Here is an 18056-nt window from a genome sequence, read left to right on the forward strand (position 1 = left end):
TCACTATCAATGTACTTCTTTCTATTTACATTATTTACCCCCATTTCCTTTACTCTAAACTTTACTACACTTGGGACTGTACTTGGGACTGTACAGTACTTGGGACTGTTTACTGTAGGGTCCAAACCTTAAGAAACAAATACCGTAGTCTTTATAATCTGACCTTACTGTATAATGATTGGAAAAATCAATTGGAATATTAATTTACACAGTACAGCAGTATTAAATTTGTTATCAATGTTCTGAATTATGAGCTTCCTCTATCAATATCTCTTGGTTAAAAACTGTACAATATATTTTTGTTAAATACAAATTTATTACTGAAACAACAAATACAGTTTTATGTTATTCTAAAATAATAAAGCACAATATAATTTATACTCAAGTGACGAAATATACAACCCTGTCAAGGGAAATAGGAAATCTGCATTTGATTCAAAAGCACACATCCAGCATTAGTGGAAACAGCCAATTAACACAGTGTTCATTGTAATTTAAATGTTCTGTATAGTTTACTGCATTAATCTAAAGCTATGTCTACACTATCAAACCAGTTTGACAAAAAAAGTGGGATGTGTCCAAATATGGTAGTGATATGCCCAAATATGGTAGTGATACACATGTTTTGTCACATCAAGTTTGATAGTGTAGACAGTGGTTAAGAAATGTAATTGGACAGTCATTTTATCTTTTAGAAATTAGACTTTAAATGCATAACATTTCTTATTTTATATACTTTTACATTTTGACATAAGTATTGATATTAGTGACTACAAAGTGACTTACTTTCCAATAACTTCACATAATTCGTAGACATCATCAAATAAAAGATCATCTTCAGTGGTGTAGTCAGCCATAGTAGTTTACTGTAACTCACCACAGAAATATTAAACTACAAAACAAGAAAACAATTTTAATAAAAATATTTAAATAGCACACTATGCAAAAGTCAGTAAAATTGCCAGAAAATTAAGTTAAATGCGAGTTTTCAAAGCTGCCTTAAAATGCTAGGTCACCTGGGGACTATTAGGTCACTGAACTTATGACCTCCATCCATATCTATTTTTGGCCTTTTTTTATACATGTATGTGATGAGTGGACAAAATAAACAAACTACTGTAGGTGTACTATTCTCATTGCAATCCATTACAAGCCTGTTTTCTACAACAAATTTATTAGTACAAATTAGTGTCAGCATATGCATGCCCATTCACATACAGTATTTTAATTGAATTCCATTTTTTATTAATTGAATGAAATGTAAAGTCTAGTTTGAATTTAGTTCTATACTTTTTGCAAAGCAAAAAATTGCGCAGCCAATCAGACCTCAGGAAATGAGCTCTAATGCAAATCCAACAGCACAGCAGACACGCGCAATCAAAAAAATCACAGCTATTCACTTTTGTTTGTAGTGGAAAATAAAAAGATACTTCAGGCTTTTTTTGTCACAGGTGAAGAAGTGTACCTAGCACTTGGTGTCTAGACACAGGATCACAAACTTTCCCTATTCATTTTTCGCAATACAGTATATACAGGACAGAAAGAAAAAACTGCAACTTTTCCTACGAAGCTACTTCATACATAGGCTATGTTGTTGGCTTCGTAGGTTACATTGTTTGTCTTCCTAAACGTCAATAAACAACTTTCAATGAGCTACGTTTGTAACCAAACAACCCTACAATATTCTTAGTGAAGTAACAAGGTGTGAAAATTCATGTGTTAATTTTGACTGGCAGAGGACCAAGTTGTAAATTAAAGAACAATATTAAGTAAAAATGGTAACAATAAATAGGAGCTGTTTATTTGATCGGAAATAACCATGCTATATCTACACCTATTGAGGCGATTAAAGAAACTATAAAAAACATCCATCAGGATCAATTAAGAAGATGGTGATTTAAAAAAAAAATGTTTTCAATAAAAAATAGCAATGGGTTTTCGAACTTTATATTTATTATAGATTATATCCAGTACTCCTAGGCCTAGCTAGGTGTAGATGTAGCCACTTCGTTCGTTTTTTCCATTGAGCCTCAAGAGAGAAGGATTATTAATATTATTAAAATCCAACTTTATTATTTTCACTAACCGTCCTTAGCCTTATTTAGTAGGCCTGTATTAGTAAGTTAATTATTAACACTTTAGAAAATACTTTATTCTATTAGTATTACGACATAACATTAACAAAACATACATACACCATTCCCAAACAAACTGCTAGGGCCTAGGCCTAATCCAAACAAGAAGAACCAACTTAATTAACTATATTATAAACACACACCTTCCTTATTTCATGTACCTACCTAGGCCTAGTATTCCAGTCAGCTGAATTGTCATAAATGGCCTAGCTAGAATAGAGGCCTACTTGTCCCTTCTTGTTGATACTTTCTTAGTGTCGCAAAAGTGAGGTTATTGTCATAAGCAAAAACTCAAACCATCATCGTATTGAACGTTATTATTTTTGACACAAGCCAGGCCAGGCATGCAGAGTGCTCATTCAGTGCAGTCAGTTAATATAAACCGCGCGAACCTAACCAAATGATACCAACCAAACCTATCCTAGCTAGGCCTAGGCCTAGCCTAGATAGGTAAAATGACTATCAATAACTTTTGTTTCATGCTACAAATTGGTCATACTTACATTCTAAAAAATACTATATCGTCTGTTTTACAGACTTCACCTATAATGAACGATCTTAATAAATTCCTTTATAGAACATATAAAGTTATACTCGGTACAACATCGAAAAATTGTATAAGAAATTTAGTGCACACACAGGGGCTGGGCAATTATAGCACGCATGCGTAGCGACCTCTGGAGTATGATGGGATAGTGGTATTTTTTAGAGACGTTTGTAATAAAAGACTAATAACTTTATATCCACGTAAGAGGGCTATATACCAAATCTCTGGAAAGCACTCAGAAACTGAGTGAAGTACTTCAAAATGTTGAAGAGCATGTTGAAAGATGCATGTTTTGGCTTTAGGTATTATAATGGTTCAAATCCTGCTGGGGTTTATAATTTTTGATTTATATTATTATTATTTGTTATTTAGTTTATGTTTATTATTTTTTATTTATATTATATTATTCGTACAATTATTCTTTAATTTAATCGGAGAGAGCTTTAACTCCTTATCCGAGACAACTTGTTCTACCACCAACAAGAAGAACAATGGCCTTAAACTGCTCAGCCACTATACTGATGTGTTGTCCATGTCAAAACATATATATGTCCATGTCAAATTTTGCCAAGTAATAAAATCAAGACATTAATTACACAGTCAGTTGATTTCCCTTTCTTTCCAACAATTGAATTGCTACTATAATAGTTGCAAAAGACAAATCAGATTTCCTCCAAACTCAAAGTATGACTGGAAACATTTATCTCATTGATGTGGTGTTCATGGAGTCGGATTTAATAAACTATGATCATTTTGATGGTCCAAATAAACTCAATGACACAAAATAAAAAGTTCATTTTTCAAACTCAATATATTTATTTCATATACATTATGCTTATAGTAATACATTAAATAAATAATATATATTTCTTTTAACTTATTAAAACTGTCACTGTTACGGTATGCGTCACCATCATAGCAGCAATGATAAATTTAATACTATTTATTTTTTATCTAATACTTCAAATTTTGCAGGTTACTAAAATGCCACCAATGACATACTTTGGTCTTAAAAACTTTGTTAATAAATTTAAATCTAACGAAATAATTTTAAAAAAACTCAATCGATATAAAAAAAGACATTAGATCAAGTAAAAAACCATAAATCATATTACAGTCAGCCAATCTAATTTTTTAAATATTTGTGAACAAACTTGGATCCAAGAGATAATGAGGAAATGTATATATATATATATATATATATGCAATAATAATTTTCAATCATATTGAGACTAGATATAGATATATAAAACCCCTCATCAACCATATGAAACTAATTTTTAATCCTCTTCTCCCTTTTATTCTGGAATAGTACACAAATCAAAGAGGATGACAGTTGATATTGACATGAATTAGTGATTGGTTTTTCACGTGTGTGTTCATCTAGTAGGAGCTGGAGCATGTGAATGAAAATAAAGCTTTTTACTGTTCCGTCAACATCAAGCCTATAAGCAATGTTTAAACAAATTTAATGTAACATTCTAAATACATTTAAAATTTACTAACTAAAAAAAATAAAATAATGTCTAAATCTGTTCTTATAAATGAATGGCAAGTAGGTTAACTTCTTAAATTATATAATTTAAAAAATGACATTTATATAAAAAGTATTACACATTATTGGTTGAACTATCTATTGTTTAGTAGAATAATATGGTTATAAAGAAATACTTAAAACTGCACAATTACCTTTTGAGTCATAACAAAAACTATGTTTTTAAAATTTAATTTACGTTTCAGTTTTTAACTTTTCCGCAGCATAACAAAAATTAACCAATCATTTTTTAACCAATCAGATCGTTAATCGCTCATTATCATAACGCTCAGAAATTCCTTTATTGGTTGACCTTTGTATGTTTACATCGTTCGTCACACCATGCATTTAATTATCGATTAATTTTTGGCTGCGGAAACACGGCCTTAGAAGAAATCCGGAATCCACATACATGATATTTGCCTAACTACAGTAGAATCCCTCCTTTAGGACACCCATATTCTGGGAAAACTATCCCAATGAACAGGAGGTAATATATAGATTTTAGCACTATGGTAATACCCTATTCAGAACCTATTCAGGGAACATCTCTATTAACGAGACACTATGTTAGGTATTGACAGTGTCCCCCTTCTGTATGAACTCTTTCTTCATAAATCTATATTTGTGCTATATAAAATGCACTGACCAGCAAAAAACAAAAACAAAACAACCAGTATAAAGAAACATTAAAACAATTTAAAATTCCTACAGAACTATAGAAAAAAAATCTTCCAAAAATAATACACATTAAAAAATATTTATATACCACATCTAATGCAGTAAGATAACAAATATAATTATATATTTTGATTATCCTTTTAAATGTTTATATTTTCATTAAATTTTATGAAGAACTCAAACTCAGAAATGAGCATAGACACATTTTGTATCTATCTTATCCTACACCTATAATACTGAAGAAGGCTACTACTAAGTTCTGGGACGATTGAGGGGATGAGAGAACTAGCTGCAGTGAGTTGTTCTAAGCACAAGTGATAAAACAGCATTGGATTGTTGATACAGTGCAGTAAAAGATAAAAAAAGTTTTAAAAAAAGCTTTAAAGTAACTTGTTGAATTACCAAATTTGTCGAGTTTAATTGCCGAGTGGTTAAGCCACAGAGCCATAAGATCAGCACAGGCATTCATCGACCATAGTTCTGACTAATAGAATAATTTTTGAATAATTAACTTCTTAACTGGAGATCCAGTGTACTTGTATGCACTTTAAAAGAAACCAGTGCATCTCTTGAAGAGTATGGGGTTACTCCTGTGTTAGGTCCTATATAGCTCCTTATCATCGCATTTGAGCTACAACCCTAGCAGTTAAATGAATTTGTTACAGAAACCACAATGGTGGCCCTACTGTAAACTAACTAATAATCAAATTCTATAGGTTTCTTAAGTTATAGTATTCAATTGCACTACATACTGCAAGACAATGCAGAGAATGATCAAATAAGACAAAGTGGTAATTCCATTAATGGACCACCAAAGGACAATAAAGTAATGTCACAATGTTTTAGCCACTGGCTGGCATTTAAACATTTTTACATTACTAAATATGTTTAGTCACATTCCAAGATTTTGATCTTTTTCTAAACATCATTTTACACTGGATGTAATTCACTCAATGGCTCTGATTTAGCAGCTTCCATTCACTCCCTGCAAATCATAGATATTCCTAGTTCTGTAAATACTGCAAATTTGGAAAAAGTTTCAGAATTATAAACACCACATAAAAGGAGGTACCAGTTAAACTGACCAAGTTTGGCGGAAATCATATTTGTCCTCTGCAACTAGTGGCATTTTAAAATATTCCCAGAAAGAAGAATGAACAGGCTACTTAAAACAGAAAACCAGGGATTTGAATGAAATGTCAGATATTAATTTGATGTGAGAAATGCAGGTGGTCCATCAGCATTGCCACTATTGTCAAATCTGATACTACCTTGTTTAGCCAAATAAATAAACTCTATATAACTATCTTACATAAATAATTTTATAAATTTTAAAGCAGCGATACCAATATATAAGTTATCTTAAATAAATCATAAATTTGAAAATTTATCTAAAATATCAACGATTGCGTTCTGTTCTAGTCATTGCAGATTGAATTATATAGGCAGATTCAAATACTAGTTAAAGGCTTCATAAACACACATTATATACTTTCAAATATCATAATATATGAATGACCGAGTATAATTCAATGCTCAAGTAAAATCCCACCCCTAATTTTTTTACTACTCTGGAATACCAGTAACCAAATCACAGTTGGTTACTACCAGTAACCAGATCCCAATTAAAACCAGTTAATTCAACTGGTTTCAACTGGAATTTTCTCCTCGAAAATTCCATTGGAATGGAATTTCCAAAAATATCATACTCGGCCACCCTGGATCGATACTTGGTCTTATAATCTAATATACCCATTTAAACAATTTTGGATGGAAGATCATTTTTTTACATCATTATTTACAGCTACAGTGTTCTCCCCATGGCACCAAAGCACCATGGTGGTGAGAGCTCCCTAGGTCATTTTTTTAAAATCAATAATTCCTTATTTCCCCACTAGATATGATGACTGACATCCAAGGTAAAGTAAATAATTAATAATTATTATTATTAATAATTAAAACTGGGCAATGTTAAAGTTTTTCCAACATGTAATCAATTGAATGTTCTTAGAGCACCAGTTATTCAATTTGTCTCATTTCTGCTTCCAAGAAAGTAAGTAATAAGTAATTTATTTACACACTATTTAACCAGTTAATGACTTGCAGAAGTAAGGCTTGCAAGAGAAATAGGCAGACTGTCAGGCGTGCAAGAGAAGCAGGGACAATCTTAAACTTGCAAGAAAAAAAATGTTGTTTTTCAGAGTTTCACTATTATGCTCAACCTTTAAGCACCGGAGTGAATGATCAAGGTAGTCATCAGACACAGTGCTTGATGCTTGGAGAGAACACTACAGATACAATATTTCTTAAGTTATTTTAACATTTTCTACACCATTCTCTTTTGTGTTACTAATGATAATGACTTCTGATAGTAGTGCACTTGCTTCCGAGTATTCTTCATCATTGTTACCTAGAGCATGCTGCTTTACTCCCAGCAGCAAGCAAGACTCGGTAGCACTCTCATCATCTTCCTCTTTTTCTTGAACAACATCTTCAAAAATAAAATAAAAAGTGACAACTTTAAACTACTTGTGAAAAGATGTTAATTGGATAAAAAGTCCCATCACTGCAATAGAATTGCCAGGATTTCCACATGTGCTAACTACCAATTACAGTACAGGTATAATTTCTCCAGTATCATAGGCAATGTATCTCATATAAGGCATGTACTTAATAAGGTTAAATTAAACTCTAGCAGATTTGATATCATTATTTCTTTAAAAAACTATTTTCAAAAACATTTTGTATTGGTACGAATTTGGTGCGAATGCTCCTATGCTTTACTACTGAACCCATTTTTCTCAGGGCACCGAAGCGAATCCGGGAGCAGTGTTTACCTGGTATGCAATCTTCCTGTAAAGTTTCCATACTCCTGGTCAGTGCATCTGATCGTAGTCGCCTTGTACTCGCTCTGTTACTTGGTATTTTCTTAATTCGACGTTGGAATTTCTTTCCTGGGGAGTTGTTAGGAGTCTCCACATTAGCAACAGGGGATGATTGAGGGCTTTCTTCATTTTCAAATCTTTCTTCTTGTTTTACCTGCTCCACAGCATCTACTGCATCCTCTGACGGTCTCTCCAGGTTTTCACGGAAGACCTCTGTAAGTTCCATTGTGTTATCACGTCCACCACGCACCGAGTGGCGCACACGTCTTGTACTCTGCTTGGGGCGTTTAGTGGTTGTGCGAATAGTAGCTGAAAATTGAATATTATATCATTTTTTGGAATTAGACATACTTATATATATCTTTGTTTCGCAATATACAATTTATTTTATTTTTATTTATTCTACTTACTTTTTCTTGTAAATCTATCTTTCAATGATGTTTTTCGTAAAAATGGCGGTGTTCTACCCGTCTTAGACTGATAGTTGGTCTCCATGATCTCATCTGTCATTTTTGTGTGATCTAAAAGTACATGATTATGAATAATTATAATAGCGTCTTTTTATATCTTTCATTAGGCTCTACTAAAGGAGAAATGTGCATTGGGGATACATTTTCCACAATGCAAATCAAGCTTATGACATGCTTGGAAAGAGTCTTCTAACATTCCTCTCTCTTAAGCCTGTTTTCCTGTCGCGTTGAGTTGCGTTACGATCGTTAAAACTGACCAATCAAATGGTCCACAAATTACGTCATTGCAGTTTGTGAAAAAATAGGTACACGCTGACAATTCTTGAATTTTTACAACGCGACGATGTTTTTCACCTTTTTTGTACACTTTTAAGGTATGATATTTAAAAAAAACAAGTGTAAGTCAAATTAAATTATAATATTAAACCAATTAAATTTATTTTTTGTCTTTAGTGCAAGCCTAGATTAAGATATCAACAAAAACATGTCCTAGGCTGGGTTGAAGCATCAAAACCCGTAACTTTTTCAATTTTCACGCGGGCCCGGCTGTGCATGGCCGGCCTTAGTTTTGCAACACTTCATGTCCACGTGTCCCAGCAACGCTCGAGAGAACCAAGAAACTATGAACGATCGCGTAAAAATGTGTAAATATTAGCGGTTCGACTCGATCATCGTCATCGCTATTTTATTTCCAACTTTAACGATTTTAAACTCAACGCAACTTAACGTCGACAGGAAAACAGGCTTTAGCATAGTCTAGCATTACCTATGTTTAAATAGCACCCTCTATAGTTTAATAAAGTTCTTTTATAAACTCAAAGGATGTTCCTTCATTCAAATGTACTCACCTCTTGGTACATACATATGGTCTCTAAGATATCGAACCTCTTGAGCCAATTCTGTGAGTGTATCTCGCTTTGATTTGGGTTGCGGTACAAAATGACATCTCAATTTCTTGGCAATGTATTGTTGAAAAGTTATCTCTGCCTCAGTCTCACAAATCATCTTTAACATCTATAAGAAAAATTAAAATATAAAAAAAAATATAATTTGTGAAAAGAATATACATTTATATACTGTATAGATATAAAGTAAATAACACATACTATAAAAATTACCACCGATTCACTAAAGGATTACAACATTTTGGTACTGCGGTAATTACTTATTTATGGCATTATTTGGCATGCCTTCTTTGGGGTATTTATACACACTGTTTAGTTTTAATGACCAACTTCATTCTAAATTCCTACATTATTGCAGTAATGTGGTTACTGCAGTACCAGTAGAATAAATGATATTTTAATTACCTTGAATGCAATATATGGCTGCAACATGATGTAAAGAGGTGTTCGAACAGTGAGAACGAAATCCAAGAAACTCCACAAGGCATCCCCACCAAGCATTTTGGAGCCCATTTCTTTGATTGTGTTAGATATGCGATACCAGTCTGAGCCAAGTTGTTTCTCGAAACACACGATCATGATTTTCAAACCTTCAATTGAAACAAAATTATCTTCATTAACACTAATTAACATAAAAATTAAATGTGTATTTGCTACAATTAAATCGAAATCATTAAAATAATAATAATAATGGTTATTTTTAATAGAGGTGATTTTCATACCAAGAAATGCTGCCTCGTACAATGATTCTGACACAGGCGCATTTGGGTCACGGTACGTTATGCCTGAATGACTTGGTAAGTCTGAGAATGACGATGCGTGATGATGATGATGCTTCGTGGACGTTGGTATACGTTGCTTATTCGGTGGGAGTAACGCATAAATTATCATACTCAGCGCAAACGAAACATCCTTTTCTCGAATCTTTGGCGAGTCTGAAGATAAAAGAGAATTATTTAAAAAGCAAACCATTTTTTTTCTTAAATACTGGTATGCCATTCTATGACAAATAGTGTTACATAAGTTTTTTCCAAATCCAAATGGTATATGAATGTTATCGATAATTCCTGCACCCAACCAGTCATCTATTCATAGAAGTACTGATGGAGAAGGTGGTGCCCAATGAAATGAACAAGACAGGACCGGTATGAATGTGCATTCAATTTTGTAGTGGATTTGTAGGTTGGTGGATAAAATACTCGTCTTCCAATCCAAAAATCCAAGACTTAATTCTGACCCATAATATAGTTAATTGCTACTGGATGTGTTTCAATAAGATTAAATAATACTGAAAAACAGAAACAGTACCTTTTCGGGAGCAACCAACTCGTAGAATAAGAGGCAGTATAAGATTTAAAAGAATACTCTCAGTACGTTCCTGTGATGAGAAAACTGGCATCCCTCCAAACACCTGCTCTAGCGTGTACGTGTCCTAAACATTATCAATCACAATTGACATTTATTCAAGAATATAATTAATATATATATAATATATAAGATGATGATATAAAATTAATATATTGTTCCTTGAAAATGACAATTTGTGTATCAAAATAAATAAACGTTATGTTGAACATAAATCAGAGTATAAAACATTATTCCTCTTTAAAATGTTGCAACAGATATTGATTTTTTTAAATGGTTGTCAGTCATTTTTATCAGAATCTGGATAAACACTGTATTTTACTATTATTCAACTCCAGAACTTGCCTAAAAATTCACAGTTATATAAAATGTAATGCTTTTGATAAATATTGTCATGATCCGGGAACAACAGATCTTTAAAAGATCATACAATGTAACAGTTTGGAACCAAACCAACCAACACACCAACGACATAAACCAATGTAATGGAAAATGATCATAGTCTTTTTATCCAATAATGTATACAATAACTCTGTGGTTGTAAAAGTACATAATACTATAGATATTATGTAAGATAGCATGTGTCTGATCATACTTTATCTCTTCTTTTACATCCTTTTCTTACATTGCACGCACTTTTAGTGATGCAAATTTATACTTTAAAAAACGAAAGAAAAATTAATATTATAAAAAAATTTAAAAAAAGTATGGCATAATATTATTATGTAACTGAATATTATAAAAGAAAGTTGATACCACAATTTCTTGTAATTAACAATGTCTTTATTTGAACAAATGTTTCAGAGATACTGGAATTTATCGGTATTTTGTGATAAAAATGTAGTTCTGTGTGTGAGAAAGGATTTATGATAAAATATGTTTCTGATAAAATGAAGATTTTCTGGTAAATTGTATTTATGTCTGAAAAGTGTGAAAAGTTTCTGATGAAATTTGTCTTTCTGATAAAATGTTTTCTGAAGATTTTCAGATGAAATGTAGTATTTCTGACAAATGTTTTCTGAAATGTGTGTTTCTGAAAAATGTTCTTCTGCTAGAGTTTTCTGATGAAATATGTGTTGCTGATATGATTAGTTTCCGATGAAATGTATTACACTACATATGATAAATACAAGCTATGTACCATAGTGATTACCAGAGATGAGTGAATACAAACTGTATCGCAAGCTACTCTGAAACTTTCATTAAATACTGCAATATGGTAGTTTTACATTATCAAAATACTATAATACTAAATACACAAACAAAAGCTGTTATTACACCATACCAAAACATGATAAAATACACGCATCCTGAAATCACAGAATGTTTACTTTTACAAAATAAATCATATGGGTTAAATAATGAAATATATTTGTAATGTTTAATATACCCAACTTTACAACCATGCAAAATAATGATTATTCATATAATATAGGTTACATTATGAACAGTCGTAAACAAATTATAAATATTCATGCATTTTATGCTCTTTCTGTAAACATGCTTTATTAAATTCATAACAAAACAATAACAAATTACATATTAATTTTTGTTATTCACCTTTTAGCATGCAAACATTACTATAGTGCAGGATAAAGTCACAGAAAAACATGAATATTTACACATATGATACATATAATAACAGTACATATATATACACAATAAATAATATTTAAATTTTATTTTAAATATTCATTAGAGTTTATAAATATTCATGCCATAGATACATTAACAAGAACCACATTACTATATGAATTTAAATGTTAATATTAATTACAAAATAATATTTTACAAAACTGTATTCTCACAAATATCCCACAGTACAAAAATCTTTTTTATTTGGTCATGCGAACATAAATTTGAATTATACACATTGTTTTTGTTTAAAAAACATGTCTGTTTAATAGTGGTTCAGTGAATGAACTAATATGATTGGCTACTTGCCTTGAGTTTCAGCCAATACTGATGCTGTATGCAAGCATGTGACCAAACAAATCACCAATCACAAACATCAATGGACATAAAGATAAAATGGTTAGTAAACTACTAAATATGTATAAGCTAAACTACTGTAAGCAGAAGATATCATATATCAATGAAGTTTTGAAAACAAAATGAAAATGGCATTTTAAAGAAATGCTATAGATAATACCAAGTACTGTTTTGATTTTACGATTAATCCTCGCATGCAATTTAAACAATCTGTAATTTTGCCTAATCAACAGATAATTGCAGTAAAAAATAAATGTTAAAAAACTAAATAAAATAAAATTTAGGAAAATGTACTTTGAATTAACAAATAATAATTTTGACACTTTAACTAGCAAATTACTTTATTATTATTAGTCAATTAATTAGCCGGATTTTTGACAAGATGACTGCGTTATACAAACAATGAGAAAAAGGATAAATGGAGATGAAAAAGACAAACATATGATATCTTCAACCTACAAGGATGAGTCTAGAAAATCCTATGAATATGTAATGAGTAGGAAATGAATTATTCATAGATTATGGGCAAAAAAAAAAATTAGCTCATACTTCATGATTGTTAATCACTACTTTTGTATGTCATCATGAGCAAAATTTATTATTTATTATTTTATTTATTAAGGTTTGGTATAAATAAAAAAGTGTCAAATTTGGCTTATACATATTCATGAATATCAAGTTAGCTCATACATATTCATGAATATCAACTATATTTATGTAATGAGCAATAAGTTTAAAATGATATACAGGAGTGTCAAATTTAACTCATACATATTCATGATTGTTAATCTATACTCATTACATATTCATTGTGATATTTTCCACAAATTTATGGATATAACTATAAGGAGGTCTGACCTACAGAAATGGGATTTGAAATAGATGAATTGTTATTCGGAAGGGAACATCACTATGGAAATTATTAAGTATCAATACTATTTTAACAAATTTAATAAAAAAATATACTTATATATTAATATCAAATTATCCCATGGAATACATATCAAGGTATAATGTAATATAATTTGTACTTGAATCATTTTGGATTGGAAATAATGCTATAGGAAGTTTACACAGTAATTATACTGTATTGCAGAGTATTGTACTGTGTGTCACAGTAGTTATACTGTATGGCACAGTGTTTATTATACTGTATCCTTTACTTAATTCCATAGTAAAAATTAGGTCAAAACTAAAAGTGATTATCTCTTCATGGAAAAGATCTATTAAAAGAAAATATATAATCGGATAGGAAAAAATGAGTTCATTAAATCATTTTAGGTCCAAATTTTTGGTAATATGGACCCCTGGGATTTAAATAAAAGTAAAAAGTGCTTCAATTAACATTTTTCATGCACAAACGATGTATGATCATGCTAAAAACATTCTGACAACAGAAATCTATATTCAAGATGCAGATTTCATAGCAAATGAAATTGAACACACTGGCAAGGTAAACGAGACGTTTCAGCCATCGGGTAGTGAATTTAAAACAACACATTTCATACGGGATAATACCAAACAATTGCAATAAACAGCTCATTGAATTTTGGTATTAATAATAATGTACAGGTTGCTATATGACCTCTCCATAGCAATTAGAAATGTATCTTTTGCTTGATAATTATTGACTATAGAGAGAAAAAGATTTGACCAAAAACTAGGGTTAAAGCATATATTATACTTAATTTATTTCACAGAAAAGTATCCCCTTATAGGAGTGTCCTGAAGGAGGGGCTCTACTGAATTTAGGAAGTAACTGACATGATTTTAACAGTTTATTATTGAACAACCAAATTCAAATAAACTTGTATTGCAGTTTGATAGCTAGCAGCAGCAATGCATCAAGGGTTAAATAAAATATATATAAATTAAAAATGACAATATATCATTAAATGCTTAGAACAAAAACATAAAAATCAATAAATAGTACAAAAATATTTAAAAATTGCGTAACAGCAAACAAAAAACAAGGCGATAATAACTATAATATTAAAATATTATTCAAGACACTAAACAAAATAATAAATATTAAATTCACAAATAAATATTTTTAAAAATATGAGCAAATGTTTAAACAATGATATTGTAGGCCTACCTACTTAGAAACTAACATAAACAATTTGAACTAAGGTTTAGGTTGATAATATAGTTAAATATCAAACAGTTTTTGCCGTATAAAATACATACATTATACTATCACAGCAGCATTATTTATTAAAACATTAAACCTTTTCACACTAACAGTGAACAGACCAGAGGTTTTTGTACGGAGCTGTAATATTCAACAAACACATTATTCGAAATACAGTGAAAACTAAAGAAATTGCGCTCTTTTTGTCTCATATTGAAGATAATCTGAATAGCAACCAAACCTTAATAGAATATTCATCTATATAATTAACATATTCAAATTATTTATTCGCTCATGCAGCTAATCTCATTTAATAATAATGTATAATATCACAATATAATCACAAAAGAAATAAGGCACTAAAACCCATGAGCATGCTATATATACTGTTTATTATGCTTCGAATCAAAACATTTTTTTAATGAATATTTTTATAAGTTTGTAGGATTTTTAAAAAAGCTTGGTAGATATTGATTTACACAAATGTGGGTGTTACTAGGACACATGACATGTAATAGAACATGCCCAAGAAGTATAACTTTCTAAGAAGAGCAGATGTGGTTTAGGCAGATAACATACCTATATATATATATATATATATATATGATTAAAATAAATAAGGATAGGGGTTAATGACTGCTATAAACAATACACAAAAAACAAACCTTATATTTCCATTAACATCAAGCAGCGTGTGGTTATGATGCACACCACCCACATGATTTAAGATTAACATAAAGACAGATGTTGCTATGGTATATACCACACCTGCAGTTTATGATTAGCATAAATACAGGTGTTGCTATGGTACTTATCACACCTGTAGCTTATGATTAACATAAAGACAGGTGTTGCTATGATACACATCACACCTGAATTGATTAACATATAGGCAGGTGTTGCTATGATACATTACAACTGCATTAATTAACATAAATGTGTGATTTATTAACATACCTTCATACAATGCATTTGTGTTGCAACAGTTCTAATGACTGCGGTTGAGAAGACGGCAGGTGGTGTCATGCGAACTTCATGGGATGGTGGGCCAGCTAAATTCAGTGGTTGGCCGTCTCCTCCACCAGAAGATGACCCATCAGATAAAAGTAATGCCAAACAAATGTTAAGCAAAGACTAAGAAAAATAAAACAATTATAAAGTAAAATCACAATTAATTGGGAACAGAAAACCCTTTGAAATACAGTAAAGATGATTACGAGGTGCCACTAGATTACATAGCTATTGAGTCTAACAGTCATTTTGCTAATGTTTCTGAGTGTGCATAGTCTACTGGTATGTCAAGAAATGAAATTTTGCCAATTAACCCATAAGACAAACAGTAGATGTTGTAAAATACAATGATTGTTTGAACTCTCTTTTCTCTTGTTTAATAATCAACATTTGCTGGAAAGTGGGATATGAATGATGATGAACAATAAATACAAATTACAAGCCCGTAGTCAACATATTTACAGGAGATTCTTTTCCACGCACTTTTTCTTCAAAAGGACACATTTTCTACAAAAGGGCATTTTTTCTACAAAAGGGCACTTTCTGTACAAAAGGGAACTTCAAAGAAAAGAGGCAAAAATCGTCATATCATCAATGTCTCTAGTTTGAAATTGGTATTTCAAGAAAAATGTGGTTCGTTCAAACCCCCCTGGCTAAAGGCTTGTAAATATAATCATAAGCTTACCCTTAGATTTGGTAGATGTGCAATGATGCTCTTACGTTGCAGCGCTATGTAAATTCCTTTCAAAAAGTTTGCAGCTGATTCCCAATCAATAAGCCGCTATAAAAAAAAAATTATTAAAATTAACTAAAATTAGGTGCAATCATCCATACCTCTCCTTTATAATCAGGTGAGTGTAACATGAGATAATAAACCACCATGCTAAAAAAAAAGATATCTTTTACAGACAAAGAGTGTTAAGTCACCAAGATTTGAACTCTGGTCTTACTCGATGTGCAAACACCATTACTTCTTACATTATGTGGTCAAAACTGACAAGAAATTGTAATAAAACTGAAATAAAAGATACACAAGTTCAGTTTGTTGAATTATTTACAAGAATTCCTACCATAAGTGCTGGTTTTTTATTGATTTTGGTGAACAGTTTGTCAAGTCTTCGTAGAATTAATGTAAGCGCTGGCCGCAGATCTTCATTGTACCAATCCACAATAGGAATCATTTTGGTAATGTATCTGAAGCAAAATAACAAAATTGTCAAGATAATCAGTACTGGATGGTCTAAAAATGTCTGTTGCAGTCAAACAGACACGGTGTACAATGCCAGAAGAACATTGGCAGAAGAATAATTATAGTATGGTTACTTGTTAAAATCAAGTGTACATTTTTGTGTTCGACTTCTGATTCTGTTTCTTATTGTCAAAAACAGAACAAGCATTTAATAAAGATCTAATCTATAAGTTACCCATTGTTAGATGTTGCTGGATCGTGAGTGTTGAATGGATTATAAAACATAAACAGTACTTACTTTTGAAGGCCTTTGCATCCCATGGTAACTGGATCGTGTGGCACTACTTTTAGTAGGCAGCAGGCTATCTCTGCCAACCTCTAAAAAAACAACATCAAACAGTGATCTCAACTTTTAGTCGGCTGTAATGCATCTGAGGTCACCACTCTTCCAGTCAACCTTTCCACAGGGCTGGAATTTACCGGAAGATCGAAGTAGCTTCCTACTCTTTTAAAAGACATAATGGGCACTTTTATGTGAACATAAGCCAGATATGTTCACAGGACCTTCAGTTTAAAGTCCTTATTCAAGAAAACTTGTTCTACCACCAGAATTAACTGTATGGTCGAGAACTGAAGAACTTGTGCCAATATTATGACTATGTTTCTGACGCCTTGCTTTTACAGCTTGGCCACTCAAAGTTCCATTTATTATTGGATCATATAAACTATAATGTTTAAACAAGGTTAGCGTTAGTCAACAATACTTACAAAATGACAACGTTGATCAAAGATATCTGGTCCCTGTGCAGTCAATCGTAGCTCTTTTGACCGTTGTACGCTATGAGCAAAGAACTGAGAGACAAGGCTTAGCAACATGTCTCGTGGTTTACGGTACTCATTCATGGCCTCGATGTCATCTGAACCCTCTTCTGAGTATTGCATGTTTACATGCTCATAATTATATCTAAGTAAACAATAAATAATTAATTTTAAAATAATGGACATGGAAAAAAGATAATGGGTGGAGGAAAGAAAATACAGTAGTAAGTTCCAACGGACAGAAATACATGACAAAGTCTTAACAGTAAAGTTATTGAATCAATTCAAATGTTTATATTGACGCAGAACCTACTATTTGTACATATGTGTACCTGTACCTACAAGCATATACTGTACCTGGTGGTTGCAGTTCATAGTAGGTGAAATAG

At 31.4% G+C, this 18056-nt stretch overlaps 2 protein-coding genes across 4 annotated transcripts in view; both read right to left on the bottom strand.

The window, feature by feature from the left end:
• The window catches only part of LOC144843247 (peripheral plasma membrane protein CASK-like), a 90792-nt gene extending 88015 nt beyond the window's left edge, over positions 1-2777 (bottom strand). For all 3 annotated transcript variants that reach the window (XR_013612252.1, XM_078700042.1, XM_078700040.1), the window contains exons 1-2: positions 2639-2777; positions 787-892 (exon numbers count right to left, since the gene is read on the bottom strand). Coding sequence is in view for 2 of the 3 variants with exons in the window: in XM_078700042.1 (XP_078556168.1) it covers positions 787-857 (71 nt within the window). In the remaining variant the exon portion in view is untranslated. The remainder of the gene's footprint in view (positions 1-786; positions 893-2638) is intronic.
• Positions 2778-3481: 704 nt separating this feature from the next.
• Positions 3482-18056, bottom strand: part of LOC144843279 (protein unc-80 homolog) — an 85201-nt gene continuing 70626 nt past the window's right edge. Inside the window, exons 43-54 of the mRNA XM_078700074.1 lie at positions 17617-17812; positions 17147-17226; positions 16730-16853; positions 16345-16440; positions 15606-15782; positions 10466-10589; positions 9880-10092; positions 9563-9747; positions 9101-9266; positions 8193-8303; positions 7735-8091; positions 3482-7388 (exon numbers count right to left, since the gene is read on the bottom strand). Of these exons, the coding sequence (XP_078556200.1) occupies positions 7204-7388; positions 7735-8091; positions 8193-8303; positions 9101-9266; positions 9563-9747; positions 9880-10092; positions 10466-10589; positions 15606-15782; positions 16345-16440; positions 16730-16853; positions 17147-17226; positions 17617-17812 (2014 nt within the window). The 3' untranslated portion in view covers positions 3482-7203. The remainder of the gene's footprint in view (positions 7389-7734; positions 8092-8192; positions 8304-9100; positions 9267-9562; positions 9748-9879; positions 10093-10465; positions 10590-15605; positions 15783-16344; positions 16441-16729; positions 16854-17146; positions 17227-17616; positions 17813-18056) is intronic.

The sequence above is a fragment of the Antedon bifida genome, chromosome 5, assembly GCF_963402885.1.
Source record: "Antedon bifida chromosome 5, ecAntBifi1.1, whole genome shotgun sequence".
Lineage (NCBI taxonomy): Eukaryota > Metazoa > Echinodermata > Crinoidea > Comatulida > Antedonidae > Antedon > Antedon bifida.